The sequence below is a fragment of the Toxorhynchites rutilus genome, chromosome 3 (assembly GCF_029784135.1).
Source record: "Toxorhynchites rutilus septentrionalis strain SRP chromosome 3, ASM2978413v1, whole genome shotgun sequence".
Lineage (NCBI taxonomy): Eukaryota > Metazoa > Arthropoda > Insecta > Diptera > Culicidae > Toxorhynchites > Toxorhynchites rutilus.
Genome location: NC_073746.1, coordinates 261039304 through 261059426, shown reverse-complemented (window position 1 = coordinate 261059426; position 20123 = coordinate 261039304). Strand labels below are relative to the sequence as shown.

The following is a 20123-nucleotide window of genomic DNA, read 5'->3' as shown; positions in this document are numbered from 1 at the left end:
AATGTACTACATGATAGTAATCTCTCTTGCAATACTGACACCATCGGGCGATGAGGCTAAGTACTTAGCGGACCGCCCTCGTATATTATACACAAACTCGTCTCTCGCTTGAATGAATGCTTTACCAGCACATTTAGCACATTTTAGTTATTTTTAAACTCATTTAATGTTATAAATGAATTCCATGTTGATTTTAATCATTTTAATTTATAATTTATACAGTATACACGGTGCTACTTAATGCTATCTCTGCTATATTTATTCGTTTTTGAATGTCCCTTGAAATTGGTCATTATTTCAAGATACGGGAAACATTCTTTCAGCGAAAATATTCAAGTTTTTCCAAACAATGGAAATCATAAAACTTTGCTGGGCACAATCTGCCATCTCTCAAATAACAATGTAGCTTACGAACATTGATCTGTAAAAAACATGGTTCTCTGTTTTTTTTTCTCACATCACATCGGATTACCACTGATGAAACCCAATGAATTCTAAGTAATTCTCCTTGATCTGAAATCATCGATTTCAAAACTACATCGATCCGAAATTGATTGCTCATGGAGTAAATAAATAAGTCCAATGATACACAATTTCAAAATTAATTGATTAGAATATAATACTAAGCGAGTGTCATACATTTATAGTTGAAACAGTGCTTATAATAAGGAAATATGATTTCAAGTGACATCGAATGAATTGGAATGATTCGAAACAGTTGACCGTCAACGTAAAAAATATTTGAGACATCTGCAGATAATAGGACTGATTCATGTCATCCAAATTAACCTTTGAAAGCAATTCGTAAGCCTTACCGTGCACATATGGACTACTTGTGATATAATTATTTGCGGTTGAATCATTTAATCGAATCCTCAATTGGTGATAACTAATAAAGAATTATTTACAACAGAATACTGTTAAAGAAAGCAAAACAAAAAAAAAACATGCAGCTTGCCAATTTTATATATTTTTACGAACTCAATTTTTATTGATTTTTCGTTAGACAGTAGAAACCAAGATAAAGATTCAGGTAATTAAACACAAAAAAGTATATAAAATGAACAAAAGGAAGCAGGTTGAAGTAAAATGCGCATCCATCAGCTCTACTAACTGCAAACAGACAAGCGCCTGCCTGGAGAAAAACTTTCGAATCGTCGACGAACTTTCCTCCTTTCGGAGCAAACTATTTGGAAATAATTTTACTTCAATCTGCTTGAACATAAAAAGGGGAGGGTTAGACACAATTTAAAAACAGCGTAAAACGGGAATTGTTGTGCCAGAATAAAACGATAAGTTGGCTGTCGACTCAAGGCTTCGTCTCTCCGTTTCGTGCCCTTGCACACTGCCGATGGCCATGTGCATTAGTCCTTTCATTCTCTCATTGGAAGACAATCTGATTATGATAATCTCTACACGCCTTATCAATAATTTAACTGTATGTGTTAGTATTTGTTGTGAAAATTTGTGAATTGTTTTGCTGCTGCTATCCGGCGGAATGCTCATGTACACGAATGTCCTTGTGTTTCGGGTATGTGGATATGTGTGCCGATTGTTAAATTTTGTTTCCAGAGCGGTCAGTCAATGGATGACAACAGCGGCATGTAGAAGAGCCTAATAGGCGTGCGATTTTACAAACAGACTTGCATTGGCCGCGTACGAGGGAATCGAGCCGGCGACGTATTTTGCCTGACATGCCAATCCATTTGCCTAAAATGATTTTTAAAGGAAGCACATAATCCAACGCAAGCGGAGCAGTAGAGTGCGCACGTGGATTTGGTGGAATTTTTTTGTGCAGTTAGAAAAATTTATTAAAAACACATAGCTATTTACAACTAAAATGTTAGTCAGTGAAAATGAGCGATGGTAGATTATGAATTCAATGCTGCTTGTGTTTTGGAAGTCCTTTCGTCTTAAAGTTCGAGAATTTGGTGCACTGGGAACGCACTCTTTGAACCGGTGTTACAAATCGTGAGTCTTATTCACCAGCTGTTATGTATTAATACCAGGTGTGTTCTGATTCTGTCATCGTCGATACTGTTACTAGTTATTGTATCATGCCTCCCACTATCGGAAGAACTGTCGCAATGCCGTCTCATTTGGAACAACGGTGGTAGTAACCTCGAAACAACCATTTCATATCAGTGTGTCAATTAAAATGAGAAGCATTCGATCTCTGTGGTCCATGTTACCGGTGTTCTTCCCGTCCGTGCGAATATGACATCAGACGCACGAAATGTAATCGAAATTGTATTACGAACAAAAACGGTTGATGGGTTTTTTCAATTAGCAGTAATCGCACTTCGAATGTTCCTCGTTGGGTAAATTATTGATTGAACTAGTGAATGAATGAAACAATTTACGAATTCAATTGCAAACAAATCCCTATTTAGGTCAATTCATGTATTATGGCGTCGTGCACAAATTACGTATCGCGATAAGGGGAGGGGGTCGAGGTTGCGTTACTTTCTGTGTATTAGAGATACGAAATTGCGTTACGTAGGGGAGGGAGGGGGTCCAAAATCTGGATTTTTGGCGTTACGTAATTTGTGCACGACGCCTATAGTAGTGGTTATCGCCGCAAATAGTTATCAATTTGCATAATCATTTAACGGTATGCGAAGAAGTTCAGGAGCTGGCGACATGAAGAGGCAGTCCTGAATAACCGAGCCAAAGCGTTGTATTTCTACCCGATTTTGTAGACCGTGTTAGCTAAACGCATTCCGGAGTGTAAAAATGCATGGGGTTATAAAACATGTTTTGCTGCTTGAATCTGTTTTGAAATGCCGATTTTCCTTGGATCCATGGTTTTAAAGTCTGTGTTAGGGAAACATTCCGACTTGCAAAAACGAAAACGAGTATAAAAGTACCCACTGCTTGTATCTATTTTGAAATACCGATTTCCCTTGGATCCATGGATTAGACGTCTGTGTTAGGGAAACATTCCGATTTGTAGAAACGCAAACGAGTACAAAAATACCCGCTGCTTGTATCTTATTCTGAAATGCCGATTTCCCTTGACTCCATGGTTTTGAAGTCTGTGTTAGGGAAACATTTCGATTTGCCAAACGCAAACGAGTACAAAAGTACCCACTGCTTGTATGTATTTTGAAATGCCTCCTTGGCTCCATGGTTTTGAAGTCTGTGTTAGGGAAACATTCCGATTTGTCAAAGCGCAAACGAGTACGAAAGTATCCGCTGCATGCATCTATTTTGCAATGCCGATTTCCCCAGGCTCCATGGTTTTGAAGTCTGTGTTAGGGAAACATTCCGATTTGCAGAAACGCAAACGAGAACAAAACTACCCGCTGCCTGTATCCATTTTGCAATGCCGATTTCCCCAGACTCCGTGGTTTTGAAGTCTGTGTTAGGGAAACATTCCGACTTGCAAAAACGAAAACGAGTACAAAAGTACCCACTGCTTGTATCTATTTTGAAATGCCGATTTCCCTTGGATCCTTGGTTTAGAAGTCTGTGGTAGGGAAACATTCCGATTCGCAGAAACGCAAACGAGTACAAAGTACATTTTGAAATGCCGATTTCCCCAGACTCCATGGTTTTGATGTCTGTGTTAGGGAAACATTCCGATTTGCAAAAGCGCCAAGGATTAAAAAGTACTCGCTTCTTGCATCTATTTTGCAATGCCAGTTTCCCCAGACTCCATGCTTTTGAAGTCTGTGTTAGGGAAACATTCCGATTTGCAAAAACTCAAACGAGTACAAAGGTACCCGCTGCTTGTATCCATTTATAGCATTTTGAAATGCCAATTTCTCCAGGCTCCATGGTTTTGAAGTCTGTTTTAGGGAAACATCCATTAATTCCTGCGATGGTACCTCAATCGCTGTTCAATTATAACTGAGTGGATTTCCGAGCGGCGCTCGCTTATATACCGATTGGTGATTTCAATAGCCTGTTTTGAAAGCAATTTTAAGGTTATTGAAACAAGTTTTTGGATCAAAAAGTAACAAGTATATAACGCGTAGACATTTTATCTTTTGAATGAAGTGCTTATCATACCATTTCGTTCAGTTGTTTAGGAGGTATTAACGCTCAAAATCTCGATCTCCAGCGTAACGCTTTCGTTTTCGAAACTTTGATTTTACACCCCGGTATAGAAATGAAAGACGTAGTCCTACGTCAAAAAGCATGAAGCCTGATATATGTAGGAGACCTCAGGGTAAGCCGCACCGTATCGGCAAAACGCATATCCATGAACAGTCAGAAAACGCAGTAATTGGCAGGATTTTATTGTGCTTATAGCTTTCTCTTGACTTGGGACCAGGGCTTCTCCGCCAAAACGACTGAACAGTCAGTCGGGCGTTTAGTCGCTATCTCCCTCTACCGACTCGACTATATCATTCCATTCTTCCCAGTCAAATTGTCTTCATTGCATTTTGAAGTGACTTCCTCCAAAACGAATTCGTTCCTCTCTCTCCCATGCACGTTTGCATGCATCGATGTTTGAGTTCACCGTGGTTTGACAAACGCTACAGGTGAGCTAGATTTTTTTGTAGCTTACACGAAAACTACTAACACGTATAAAATAGCGTGCAGTGTGTGTGCGCTATTTTGCACGCCTAATACTAACTAATACTAATGCGAGGACCTTTATAGCATACTTCATAAATGTCTAAGTTCGTTGGTTTGAGTTCACGATGGGTAGAAAAAAACCGTCCATTGATGGGGTAACTACTTTTTTGCATCAGGAATCAATTTTTCGTTCCTCTTTATATGGACGTGCGTTCGCGGGTACAAACTTAGTATCAGGAGGAAATGGAAATGTGGATTGAAGTCAGTTGGATGAAGAGACAGATTTGTATTTATTAGTCGAGTCAGTTAAAATAACCACTGACTGGACTAGTTCACTAGTCAGCGCTAGTCAATTCATTTTCTAGTCAAGTCATTTTTTTGGCGGCGACTGCCGAAGCAGTTCTAGTCGAAGCGAAGCTGCTGAGAGTAGAGTCGGTCTCCATTTTTCACCTTCGAAGATTTCGGGCCCTGCTTGGGACTAACCTAATACTCAATGTTTTGGGAAGAAAAAGTGAAAGACTTTGAACCTTAATATCTCTTAATGGATGGATTTTGATTTCAAATATACAAATTAACCCTCTACAGCCAAAGCCTTTAGACGGACTTCGCGGATTCTCTTTTCAAATTATTCAGACATTATTTTCAATGTCCACCCTCACTAGAAAGTCTTTAGAATATTTTCATCTAAATCACACATACACATTGTTTTTATGCTGGCAGCTTTCTGCTAGGAGTATTTTATGTTGAAAGTAGGAAATTCGAGATAAAAGTGGAGTAGGTTTTTTTTAGATAAATAAAAAACTTGGGCGGTAGAGGGTTAAGAGAAAACATCCCCACCTATGTTTCTGTCCAAGACATATATAGTTGAAATAGTAAAACAAGTGAATAATGTAACGAATAAAAGAGGTCGATTTTATTAGCACTTTACTTTACAATGCCACACTTTACTTTACATGCCACTTTACTTTTTACTTTACAATGCCACAAGCAGCATTCTTCCATTCCATTCAGTTCGAGAGTTATCTTAGAGGAAGTGAGGGTAAGACGAACATGTTAAGAAGAACTTCAATTGTTTCTTCGGAAACTCATGTTTCCCAAAACATGAATGCAGTTTCTCGCCATTAAATCCACTGTTTTAAGAAATAATCGGCCAAATATTTTACACAAAAATGTTTATCAATGTTTTTTTTACTGAAATTAAAACAAAACTTTTTTACGATGCAGATAATATGGACATATAGTGGGGGGATTATGGACAGGTTTGTAGTATACGAAGCGTAGAAGTTTATCACTCGTGCGACTAATATTTTAAGAAATAAATAAACCAAGGTTTGAACTCATCACGAATGTCTGTTAAATGATGACAAAATCGAATTATTTCACCTAGAAGTGATATTGTGCTTTTCAGCAGTATAAACGGACGGACCCTCAACTATGTTACTTCTGGTTCCAATCAGTTTCTAGACAGACAGACATTTCGCGAGTTACAGCATTGAGAGTGCATCAACTTTTGTTATTGTGAAAAAACTGGAAAAATCACAAATCAATAAAAACGATGGCGAAATTGCATGAATTGGGCTTCGAATTGCTACCGCATCCACCGTATTCTCCTGATCTGGCCCCCAGCGACTATTTTCTGTTCGCAGACCTGAAGAGAATGCTCGCTGGCAAGAAATTTAAGATCGATGAAGAAGTGATTACCGAAACTGAGGCCTATTTTGGAAAAACCGAAAGAGTACTATAAAAATGGTATCGAAAAGTTGCAAGATCGCGATAATCGGTGGATCGCCCTCGAAGCCTGGTGCTCGGGTTTGATTCCCGCTCTGGCCGGGGGATTTTTCGATAAAGAAATTTTTTTCGACATGCACTATGGTCACGTGTGTTATAGAGCTTGCCCCTCAAAATTCATTCGAGGCGTGTTATTTGGCTTAAGAAATCTCAACTAAGTATTAATAAATGTCATTAGTTAATGCATATGTTGATACGTATATATAGGAAGCAGCTGAGGAGGAAGCTGAGACAATTGATAAAATGGATAAACAAATAATGTTCTAGTGGAAAAACAAAGTCTGTTGGTTTTCGTTGCTTTAAATCCCTTGTGAAAATTGAAAAATTGTCGTTACAGGATTTGTTCTCTGATTGAAATATTATTAATTATAATCTTTGATAGAAACTATGTTAAGTCTCAACAGAGAATATGAAAAATTGCGCTAACCAAATTATTACATACAATTTGCAACTTTTTTCTCCAGTTATTAACAGAAAAAAGGCGACCGATCGATTAACCTTTTCGTAGGAACGGTTTCACCTTTCTCACATGAGAAAAATGAATTTATGCAGAATCTCTCAGGAGGTGATAGACGATCATATTTGATGAATAAAAATCCTTTTACGCATATGTTCGTTTTATAAATTTTTCTGTTTATGACTCTGTTGCCTCAAACTGGCTCTACGGAAGACAATTCTGTTGCTTCCTTTTGAAAGATGAGAAAATTAAGTACAGGATATAGCAGTGTAACATTTAAATTGTTGGATTCAAATAACATTTCGAAAGTGGAAATTTGAAAGTTAGTAATTTTTCTATGTGTTATTATTCTTAAAATTCATATTAAACTTGATTGTTTCTATCAATTAAATTTAAGCTCTCTATCAGCTCTATAATTTGTTCTTTGACACCCAACTTCTATCTTTTTTAATTTCACTGCAATATCGATATAAATAATTCCTGGTGAAAATTAAAGCAAAATCTTCAAAAATCACGATTTTTACCCCACTGTACACTTTAATTTTAATTTAACGTTGAAAGGTTACATTTTTGCTTGAAATAAGTTATATTTGGAATGTAAAAATAAACAATATTTTTTTCAAACAGTATATAATCGAGTCCAAAATTGTATATAATCGAATCATACATAATCGAGTCCGTATATAATCGAGTCTGTATATAATCGAGTCCGACCTGTATTCATATCATTTTTCATTATTTTTGAATGTCAAAAACAAGCTTTCGAATCATTCTATTGAGATAGTGATTTATACATCATTTTAAAGCTTAAACCTTCGGCTTTTGGAATATCTTACGAACATATTTTTATCTTGATGTTTGTAGATGAAGTGAAGAAAAATATCGGAAAGAAATAAAAAAAATCGAATTTTTCATTTTCAATTTTTCAAAATTTTTATTTTTGAAAAATTAAGTTTTATTTTTTTTTTACAACTTAGTAGCAAATTGAATGAACCTTATCAACCAGTTTTTATTTGGTTTCTCACATTTATACATACGCATTCCCACATATGCATGCACTTCTCACCCACAAACTCAGAGGGAAAAATTTCATTCAAAGAAAATACCTCCGTGTTGAAAAATCCTACAGTAACCATATAGGGATCAAATGAAAGATGGCTGATAAGGTTAAATGGATTTGCTATTGACTCAGTTGACAAAAAGTTACATTAGTCCACAAATTTAAAAAAAAACAGAATGAAACCCCTTTTTCTATTTCATCCCGATATTTTGACCCGTTGTTGTGATGCATTTTGAACGCGCATATGGACATATTACCTAATTTATTTGAGAATGGTGTAATATGAGTGCGTTAAGAATTCCAGTTATTTTTGTTGATTTTCCTATTCATAATCGTTTGGGATCGTTTCTGTTCTTGTACTGTTGTTTTTTCTGGGATTTTGACGTAGGACTACGTCTAACCGGAAGATATAGGGGGTGAAATGGAAATCCAAGCACTGAACAAGTAGGAAAAAATGCAAGATTTGGAACGCTTATAACTCGAGCATTTCTCAATAGATCGCAAAGGTTTTTGCATCAATTGATAGGAAATATAGCTACGCATCTATCATAACGAATAACATTTCATTTTTCTTGAGATAAATAATTGAATAATTGTGAAATATCAAGCATTGTCAAAATGCACTATGTGCCCATTTTTGATTGGTCCATTTTGTGCTCCTCAAATCGTACCGACCAAAACGGGCAACCAGAGCAGCAGCGAAATAGAATGAAGCACGATTGGAAAGGAAAAAGAAAAAAATGAACGAAACATTGGTCGCAGTCTCACACATGCGTAACTCTCGAGCCAGCCAGTCAGCTTAAAAATCCTCGCTCCGCTGCCGTAACGATCATTCTTTGTGTGGACACCGACTGGACAACATCGTTGTTGGACGGGCTGGACGGCGAGGGATCGAGTGCCTTTCTCAAGGCAAGAGGGCGGAGGTGGTAGCGCTGGAGTAGAGTAGAGTAGAGTTTTCAAAGGGCCTTTCTCAAGGCTAGAGACGAACGAACTGCAAAAGTTTAAAGTCTCTATAATACAATACCTTCCTTCCGTAACGATCATTCTCATTCAAACCGTACACCACATCGGTTCGCATCACAACACATCAACAAACCAACCCAAGCAGCCATGTCTGGACATGGTAAAGGAGGAAAAGTGAAGGGAAAGGCAAAATCCCGCTCGAACCGTGTTGATCTGGAGTTCCCCGCAAGGGTAGCTAAGCCGAGCGCGTTAGTACCAGGGCACCAGTCCACCTAGCCGGCGTTATATAGTTTCGGCCGCCGAAGTGATCGAGTTAGCTGGCAAAGATGCTCGCGACGATAAGAAAACCCGCATTCAGAACAGAACACATTCGGTTCGGTGGACATCAAGACAACAGGCAGTTGCAGCGAATGGCGAGTGGCAAACGCAATCGCAAAACGGCATCAGGTAGCAGAAGAAAAAAGTTTGTTCTTTATACAAACTGCTTTGGTGGCAAATCCAGAACAAGGCGGCATCGAGGGCGTTCGAAATGGTTTTTTTCAAAACCACGAGTACTAAGTTTTCTAAATTGGAACCATTCCATAAAACAAGGCGCCTTCCAAAAAAGAGTTTACGAAATACAGTTCAATGCTTTCTAAAACATTATCCAAAATAATAATAAAACACAAATTGATTTTTTCATAATTTGTTTGCCAGGATCTGATGAGTATGTGAATTTGGCAGTTGTTCTGAGCTTATTGATAGTTGGGGACTTTCCTGATTATTCAATTTTCACCAATTCTTAAATTGTTTCCAGATTGAAAGTACAGCAATTTACAATTAGTTCGACATTCAGCTAATTGGACGGACATGTAATGCGACTTATTTAGTTGGACATTTTTGTAAACATAGAGATCCAAATTATGACCCCACATTGAAAGTCGACACTGTACCACTGTCATCGTAAATGTTCAATTACAGGTTAAAATCGCCTCCAATGCGACACTGAGTGGCGCTTCGGCACGTCGCATTGAATGTAATTTATTGTAATATATGCCACAAGCTGGATGGGAAGAAATTTTCCAACTGTGAAAGCTATGGCGAGTGGCAAATGCAATCGCTAAACAGAAAGGTTTAGCCGAACAAGATGGGGATATCGAGTGATAACAAAACAATAAACTCTTTAGATTGAAGATAATTTTGTGATCCTGAAAAGGACCCTTTTTAGCCTGCATATGAATCCAACGAGCGAACAAATCGTAATGAATGTATTTTTTTGCCATCGCTCCCTTTTAACGCTCATTCGTTCGTCTCGTTGGACTCGCCCCTCTGGCTGAGTCGGCCGATTTGTCTCTATCCTGTGAGTGTGTACCGCTAGAGTATAAAACACGCGGACCCCAAAAAAAGACGGGTGGGTAATGTCGGGGACATAACCGGAGTGACGTAGGACTATACAAAGGGGACAGCTTTTGTTAAATATATATTTTAAATATATTGTTTTATTTTCTTCTTCCTACCTACCTATTCTTTTTTGAATACCTACCTATCTACCTATGAATATGTTGATGGTTCTGAGAAGAACCTTTGGTGTTGTGTTTTTGTTATCACTCGATATTCCCATCTTGTTCGGTTAAACCTTCTTGTTTAGCTATTGCGTTTGCCACTCGCCACAGCTTTCACAGTTGGAAAATTTCTTCCCATCCAGCTTGTGACATGTTGTTCAGTAAATTACATTTATTGCGACATGCCGGAGAAACACTTTGCCACTCACTGAAACTAATTGTTGCCTTGATGAGCGCCGAACCGAAGCTGCTCTGTTCTTGATGCGGGTTTTCTGATTGTCGTGAGCAGCTTTGCAAGCCAACTCGAGCACTCCGACGGCCGAAACTCTATAATCGCTGTTAGGTATACTGGTGCTCCGGCACCAATCCGTTCGGCCTAGTTACCCTTGCGGAGCAATCAGTGAATGCGATCAACAGGGAACTGGAGACCTGCACGGTTCGAGTGAGACTTTGCCTTTCCCTTAACTTGTCCTCCTTTGTTACGTCCACGATGCCGATGCCGTACAACCACACGGGTTTACGGTTTGAAAGAAAATAAGATATTTTTTTGGGGTCCGCGTGTTTTATACTCTAGCGGTACACACTCACAGGATAGAGACAAATCGGCAGACTCAGCCAGAGGGGCGAGTCCAACGAGACGAATGAATGAGCGTTAAAAGGGAGCGATGGCAAAAACAATACATTCATTACGATTTGTTCGCTCGTTGGATTCACATGCAGGCTAAAAAGGGTCCTTTTCAGGATCACAAAATTATCTTCAATCTAAAGAGTTTATTGTTTTGTTATCACTCGATATCCCCATCTTGTTCGGCTAAACCTTTCTGTTTAGCGATTGCATTTGCCACTCGCCACAGCTTTCACAGTTGGAAAATTTCTTCCCATCCAGCTTGTGACATATTTTACAGTAAATTACATTCAATGGCACGTCGCATTACCACCACTCAGTATCGGATTGGAGGTAATTTTAACCTGTAATTGAACATTTGCGATGACAGTGGTACAGTGTCGACATTCAATATGTGGTCATAATTTGGACCCCGAACTCTATGTTTACAAAAATGTCCAACTAAATATGTCGCATTACAGGTCCGTCCAATTAGCTAAATGTCGAGATTAGTGTAAATTACTGTACTTTCAATCTAGAAGCAATTTAAGAATTGGTGAAAATCAATAAGCTCAGAACAACTGCCAAATTCACATACTCATCATATCTTGGCAAACAAATTATGAAAAAATCAATTTGTGTTTTATTATTATTTTGGATATTGTTTTAGAAAGCATTGAACTGTATTTCCTAAACTCTTTTTTGGAAGGTGTAATGGCCCTGAAAAGCGCCTTGTTTTATGGAATGGTTCCAATTTAGAAAACATAGTACTCGTGGTTTTGAAAAAAACCATTTCGAACGCCCTCGAAGCCGCCTTGTTCTGGATTTACCACCAAAGCAGTTTGTATAAAGAACAAACTTTTTTCTTCTGATACCTGATGCCGTTTTGTGATTGCGTTTGCCACTCGCCACTCGCTGCAACTGCCTGTTGTCTTGATGTCCACCGAACCGAATGTGTTCTGTTCCGAATGCGGGTTTTCTTATCGTCGCGAGCAGCTTTGCCAGCTAACTCGATCACTTCGGCGGCCGAAACTATATAACGCCGGCTAGGTGGACTGGTGCACCGGTACTAACGCGCTCGGCCTAGCTACCCTTGCGGGGAACTCCAGATCAACACGGTTCGAGCGGGATTTTGCCTTTCCCTTCACTTTTCCTCCTTTACCATGTCCAGACATGGCTGCTTGGGTTGGTTTGTTGATGTGTTGTGATGCGAACCGATGTGGTGTACGGTTTGAATGAGAATGATCGTTACGGAAGGAAGGAAGGAAGGTCTTGTATTATAGAGACTTTAAACTTTTGCAGTTCATTCGTCTCTAGCCTTGTGAAAGGCCCTTTGAAAACTCTACTCTATTCTACTCCAGCGCTACCACCTCCGCCCTCTTGCCTTGAGAAAGGCACTCGATCCCTCGCCGTCCAGCCCGTCCAGCAACGATGTTGTCTAGTCGGTGTCCACACAAAGAATGATCGTAACGGCAGCGGAGCGGGGATTTTTAAGCTGACTGGCTGGCTCGAGAATTACGCATGTGTGAGACAACGACCAATGTTTCGTTAATTTTTTTCTTTTTCCTTTCCAATCGTGCTTCATTCTATTTCGCTGCTGCTCTGGTTGCCCGTTTTGGTCGGTACGATATGAGGAGCACAAAATGGACCAATCAAAAATGGGCACATAGTGCATTTTGACAATGCTTGATATTTCACAATTATTCAATTATTTATCTCAAGAAAAATGAAATGTTATTCGTTATGATAGATGCGTAGATATATTTCCTATCAATTGATGCAAAAACCTTTGCGATCTATTGAGAAATGCTCGAGTTATAAGCGTTCCAAATCTTGCATTTTTTCCTACTTATTCAGTACCTAGATTTTCATTTCACCCCCTATATCTTCCGGTTAGACGTAGTCCTACGTCAAAATATCTTATTTTCTTTCAAACCGTAAACCCTTATGGTTGTACGGCATCGGCATCGTGGACGTAACAAAGGAGGACAAGTTAAGGGAAAGGCAAAGTCTCACTCGAACCGTGCAGGTCTCCAGTTCCCTGTTGGTCGCATTCACTGATTGCTCCGCAAGGGTAACTAGGCCGAACGGATTGGTGCCGGAGCACCAGTATACCTAACAGCGATTATAGAGTTTCGGCCGTCGGAGTGCTCGAGTTGGCTTGCAAAGCTGCTCACGACAATCAGAAAACCCGCATCAAGAACAGAGCTGCTTCGGTTCGGCGCTCATCAAGGCAACAATTAGTTTCAGTGAGAGGCAAAGTGTTTCTCCGGCACGTCGCATTAAATCTAATTTACTGAACAACATGTCACAAGCTGGATGGGAAGAAATTTTCCAACTGAAAGCTGTGGCGAGTGGCAAACGCAATAGCTAAAGAGGAAGGTTTAACCGAACAAGATGGGAATATCGAGTGATAACAAAAACACAACACCAAAGGTTCTTTTCAGAACCATCAACATATTCATAAAGAGTAAACAGTAAACTAATCCATTTTTCAGGTAGATAGGTAGGTATTCACGTATTCAAAATAAAACAATATATTTAGAATATATATTTAACAAAAGCTGTCCCCTTTGTATAGTCCTACGTCACTCCGGTTATGTCCCCGACATTACCCACCCGTCTTTTTTTTGTACGATATATGAAAAGAAGCATATTTGATGAAGTCATCGTCCATTTAGTCTTTTTAGATGTTTTATATACAAAACATATTTGCGTCTAAATTGTCCACTTATCAAATCATTCCCATTTTTTCATCAAATGCTCTAAGTGGCGCACGACATGGTTTCTAATAGCAGTAATAAATATCGAACGGCGTGGATTTGAGTTATTTTCTTGGGGAAACCTTTTTTATGCGTCCCTATCTACCGCATTAAAAATGTTTTTTCAAATTGTGTTCCGAACACGATTTTTTGAAGCTGCTGGTGAAGTTTTGTACGATTTTTTTATGGGATTTTTTTGTGCGGTTCCTATCCCCCGCACAAAAAATAGGTTTGCCTGTACAAAGATACAGACGTTTCCACGTTATGGATGTGAAAAAACGTTGAAATATGTAGTAAACATACATGTTTCATCCTATTTTGCTTAAGATGGTCCTCCCCTACATTATTTAAAACGTCACGCATCAAGTGATTTCACCAGCCTGATGAGCGTTCTAGCGCCCTATGTTATTCAAGTACCCGCGAGTGAGACACGATGTTGTACGGGAAAGGGTTAAAACCATAGTCGTTCTTTCACAAACGAATGATGCAACTTCACTTGTCAAAGTCAGGTTGAGAGAATTGTGGGCTGTCACGTCTGCGTCTGAGAGATTTGCGTAATAATGATCTGGTCGTGAAATGTCGGCGAGACAGTTTATGAGACTAGATGGAAATACAAAGTGAAGATGAAACGATGATGAATAGAGACAATAAGGGGTTATGAATAATCAACGATACAACTATGAGCATTGAATATATTTTTTCATACTTGGCAAAGGCGAAAAACACTTAAAATATTACTGTCTGTCACCCTTTCTCTGGAGTGTTGAAAATATGTATGCATTGCAATACAATTTGCAAGTTGGAAAATTTAAATAAACCGGCAGGAATTGGGAAAGGATTTTTCTCTCGCTTTTAGTGCCACATAAAATCCATCCGATAAACCCTAACAACCAGTGTCAATCTGCAGCGCTCTATTGAATTATCTTTCAATAACGATTTCCTCCAATTACAGCAGACGAAACTATTTCATCAGCCCGCTTGTTTCAGGAAAGCATCATCAACGCTTCCATTCTAATATGTTTACATTTCATCGCAAAGCGCGAACAAATCCACTCAAGGGAAAACCGCAAGAATAAAAGATTAAATTCCCTTCAATCAGTAGTCGTTACCGACAGTCGCTGCAATGTTCCAAGGATAAGGCCTGTTTAAACGAACGATATCGAAAGGAATCAATTTTCATCGAGCGCCTGCCCCGCCCGCAGCATCACGATATTGCAATCGAGTAACGTGAAAAGAAAGAAAAGAAAAAAAACTATCGACGCTGATTGATTGACACGTGCGGGTGGTAACCATCGCGTAGGTACTGAAAAGGTCATGACGAGAATCGTACAGGTTTTCTTTTGTCTTGTTTTCCAACAGTTCCAGAGAAAAGATGCAAGACATGTGAATTTCATGCAGCAGTAGGGTTATAAATGAAATTCTCACTGGGAATCTAGAAAAAAATACGCTTACCTTCGCGCGCTTGATGAGTTCATCCTGGGCCGCCTTGAGGTTCTCCTTCTTGCCACCCCAGGCGCGCAGAACGGAAGCTTGCAGGGCACGTCCGTACGAGAAGGTCAGGGCCCATGGTCTCAACAGGGGCACCTGGTTGATGGCGTTCAGGTTCACGGAGGCCTCCTCCTCAGACTGGCCACCAGACAGGAAGGTAACTCCGGGCACAGCAGCTGGCACTGTGCGACGCAGAGCGAGAACGGTGGCCAAACCGATCTCCTGGGCCGATGGCTTCTTGGCGCAGCTCTGTCCAGCGGTCACCATGTTTGGTTTCAGCAGAGTGCCCTCCAAGAACACGTGGTGATCATTCAGAGCCTTGTACACAGCGGCCAGCACGGTCTCGGTAACCTTCTGGCAGCGCTCCAGATCGTGATCACCATCGGGGAGGATCTGGAGTAAAACGAACACAAACGTTATCATTCATTTCGTATGTTGAATCGACCAATAAATCTAACATGTTTAGACAGATTTTGTGTATGCACTCACCTCTGGCTCGACAATTGGGACAATACGCTGCGACTGACAGATCGAGGCATAACGCGCCAGCACGTTGGCGTTCTCCAAGATGGACTGGTAGCTGGGGGTGTTCTTGCCGATTTTCAGCACGCAACGCCACTTGGCGAAGTCGCAGCCGTCCTTCTTGTACTGAGCACAACGGGCACCCAGATCATCCAAACCTGTCGGAGGACATAAAAAGCAAATAATGAATTGTGATTAGTTTTAATCAACAGTGCAGAACAGCACACAAGAGCTCATAATTCACGAGTTGCCTGACACAGTGTAACATATTTATCGCTGCCTCCAAGAGTACACAAAGCTAATAACCTGGATATCCACACTAGCGCTCATCCCCCATCCGTTTCCCGGAGGAGTGTCATTTGCGACAAGTGTACATGATAGAACCATAAGTACACAAAAGTAATGCTCGGATAGCTCTTTCACGTGGGCGTTTGTTCACAGCTTGTAAACGGGTGTTAGCGACACCACGTCCTGACAGTGTCCCGGCACATTGGTTGTATAAATTACGGTTATAATCATCCACAACTAACACCAATAATATCGGAAGCATTGCGAGCTGTCTGTTTGATCTATGGTGTTATAATTATGGTGGATGATAAGGTCTGATGGGAGGTACATTAATAATGTGCGATATTTCCAACCAGCGATATGTTTGGCCATTGCAACTGTGGTCACTCTATCAGGACTGGTTGTTTAGTATTCGCATAGAACCTGATTTATAGCATCGGTGATACCGTTCGAGCCATGAATTACGAGAAGGTTTGAATTATAAATTAGAATATCGAAAACAAATATTGAAGTATATAAGCCGCATTCAGTCCTCTCCTTTGACAACAAAATTGTGAATAACTGAAACTTGTTTACCAACAACAGTCAACATTGTTTGATAACGATGAGCATTATGGAGGCAAGAAGTTTCGCATGGTGGTGAAAATACTCAGATACGTAATGTAAAACAAGGTATAATGTTTTGCATGTTCTGCAATGCTTGCCACTTCGCTCATATGTCAAAAAAGTGGATTCAGTCCATTGATCTTCAGAAATTGTTTTCAAAATTTGAAACATTTGAAAACAAAACAAAGCGCTACACTATTGCGCACTGAACAATGTATTCGAAATGTGGGATTAAACGAACGATTTAACGATTCATTATTAACGGGCATTTTGAATAATAAAACTTGAAGCAATTTGAATAATAAAATTCAATTGATAGATTGAAAATTGTCTTCTAGACACAATCAATAAATTTATGCAATGAAAAAACGAGATGACACGCAGTTTTGCAATTTTGTGGGTTTAAAAATCACTCGATAACCTTCTAGTCTGACACAAAGATATGTCGATTAGACCATTTTGACAAAAAATATTTTTTGACAATCGTAAAGAAATGAGTTAATTAGAACATCCACAAATAAAAAACAAATCAAACCTACGCATTTTTCTTCAAATTTTTATCAATCCACTCTTTAGAATGTTTATTTGATACGGAAATTTGATTTTCATTCATAACGCAATATGGACGCTTCACATCTAATATGAAGATATATTTGTTTTTTGAACAAACTTAAAGATGTAGAACCCTAGGTTGATCACTTGAAATGTAGTGCTACATTATAATGTAAACCAAATTAAGAAATAAAAAAGAATTTGAGTGAAAAAAAAGTTTTTTGAACATATTTAATTTTGTGAAGATATATTCGAGATATTTCAAAATATAGCTCTAACTAGATCACATACTGACTCGATTATAAACAATAGAGTGTATGGTAAAAAAGTGGGCACTTTTTTCAAAAGAGACTTGATTAAATATGTTGATTTCCACGAAAAACTACCCTATCCAAAATATCAGCTCAATAGGATTTCATTTGTGCTCCCATGGCCGAGTGGATAATGTCATGCCGGTGATTCGGGTTCGATTCCCGTTCTGGTCGGGGAAATGTTTCGTCAAGAGATTTCCTCCGACTTGCACTGTGCTCACGTCGTGTTATTTGGCATAGAAATCTCAACTAAGTATTAACAAAAATGGCGCAATTAATGCTTCGTTGAGACGGTGAAGTTCCTCTAGGAACGTTAGTGCCATTTAAGAAGAAGAAGAAGAAGGATTTCATTTACTAGTGTCGCACAACCGTCGAAGTTTGAGTTTTTTTTCGAAAACCGAGAGATCACCCAAGGGGGGAGTGAAAGAAATCGCAGTTTTCAAAAAAAAAAAAAAAGTCAAATGTTTTAAAATAGCATGAAACGTCGAGATCTACTGTCATCTCGTATTTTTTTATTTTAAAAAATCGACACTCTGGGACTTTTGTTTTTCTGGAATACGAGACAAAACGTATGGTTTAGGATACCAATAAAAATGATCGAATCGAATTTTCATATGATACTTCCAGCGAAATGTTGATTTGCACGATAAAATACGTTTTACAAAATATAAATATCTATTGCAAAATATTCGGACTTAATTTACTATTGTCGCAGATGTCAAAATTTAAGTTTTCTGAAACATCGAAAAATGACCCAAGGAGGAAGTACATAAAATCGGGGTTTGAAAAAAAGGCTAAATGCCTTAGAATCAAAAATCGAAGATGAACCAGAACACGTGTAAGAAAAGCAGCAATTAACTGAACATTCAAAATAGCCATACTTGTCAGCATAAGTGAGAGACATGAGTACTAACATAATACCACAAAAAAAATCTAGAATCGAATATACGTAACCCGCGTAAATTCGAAAGTGGCGATACGTTTTGAACAGACCGCGCACAGTAAAATTCGTGATTTTTGAGAGCACAGCGAACACAAGAAAGATATAAATTGGATGTCAAAGAACAAGTTGTAGAGCGGTTAGAGATATGGTTGTTAGAAACAATCAAGTTTATCACGAATTTTTGGGGTAAAATTAATAATAACACCTTGAAAACTACTATCTCTAAGTTTTTTACTTCCAAAATTCATTAAGTTAGATGTTTAACAACTATATCCTGTGTGTGTTATTTATCTCATGTGAGAAAGGTGTTTTCAGACTTTAAGGAGATGAATCGAAAAAAAACAAAAATATATGCATAAAAAACTAAAAAAAAAATGTTTTTGTCTCGATTATATACAGTGAAAAGAAATCGGAAACTGTATATAATCGAGTCCGCCCTGTATTTGAAAACTGTATTAATTTATCAAAAATAATTTTTCTAATAGCGTTACAGTTTTATAATTTTTATTCAATATGATGACAAGTGAAAACATTTGTTCCTACCATGTGGGAATCAGGGAAAAATAATTGCTGAATTCGTGAATGAATTCGTCAGACAAAAAGTTTATCTAAATTATTTTTTACCGAAACAGTTGAACAGTTCTAAACGTGAAGGATTGTGTCCGAAACACGATCAATCAATTCAATTCTAGCAAATGGTTATTTTTATTGACGTGTCGAATGAATACAAATTTGCCTCCTTATTCAACCTGACTTCAATCCACCACTACTACTTCACCCTAACATGTACCTCGTTGTCCGCGTCCATATAAAGTGAAACAAAAACTTGATTTCTGATGCAAAAAAATGGTATGTAATGGGTTGTATCTAGGACACGACCGCAGTTTTCGACGTAGAACTTTAGAATTATATTATTCAATCCACTCGTTTATCACTTCGGATATTATTTTAGAATGCATCAAAATTTTTGTAATATATTTTAGCTATTTAATTTTTCATTACTTAAGTAGACTCGAAAGATTTGAGTAGAGTCGAAAGCTATCAGCACTTCTCGTTTGTTTGGTTCAACTCGCATCAGACTTTCTCCCTCCCACTCAGATATCGATCACAAACTATGAACCTTTTTGCTCCTATATTCGGCTTGAGATGTGATCGAACCCCACAACATTCAACAGTAAGGTTACCCTGCTGGAATTTGAAAGTATACTTTCATGAAATATATGTTCATCTAAAAAAATGCAGTGTATATCTAAGTTAAGCGCGAAACCAATTTAGCAGTCCCGACCGAAATTGGATCTTCAGACTCAGCAACATTATCACCTATAATTCCATCATCAACAGCATACAGCGGGAAAGCGTGGTCAGCAGGATCGAACACGCGAACACTCTCAGCAATATCCAGTGGCACCGGCCGGAATGCAGACGCGGTACTTGACACCGCCAACGTGTCGTCGGTGCAACGTAATCAATTTTAGGCTGACAGGGCAGACAGGCTTTGAAATATTCTTAATAAATCAGTTCAGTTCTGACCATCAACGCGAGTAGTAATTACTTCGAAACTCCTGTGCATAAGTTTAGTTTAAGTTTTTTAAAACCCTTTCCTTAATGGAAAGTTGTTAAGTTCTATATTCCAAAATTCTGAATACTATTCCATATTCGCACTAGCGAAAAAAAATCTCGTATGCTGCTCTTCTTTGTCGTAGCGCAC

The 20123-nt window shown here is 38.7% G+C and overlaps 1 protein-coding gene across 3 annotated transcripts in view; it reads right to left on the bottom strand.

Annotated features, from left to right (window-relative positions):
- The window catches only part of LOC129773126 (fructose-bisphosphate aldolase-like), a 609238-nt gene that overhangs the window by 10810 nt on the left and 578305 nt on the right, over positions 1-20123 (bottom strand). For 2 of the 3 annotated variants that reach the window (XM_055776691.1, XM_055776689.1), the window contains exons 4-6: positions 15683-15873; positions 15158-15586; positions 949-1710 (exon numbers count right to left, since the gene is read on the bottom strand). In XM_055776691.1, coding sequence (XP_055632666.1) covers positions 1615-1710; positions 15158-15586; positions 15683-15873 — 716 coding nt within the window. In that variant the 3' untranslated portion in view covers positions 949-1614. Of the gene's footprint in view, positions 1-948; positions 1711-15157; positions 15587-15682; positions 15874-20123 lie in introns of those variants that run through there. The other variant, XM_055776692.1, reaches the window with a different exon arrangement.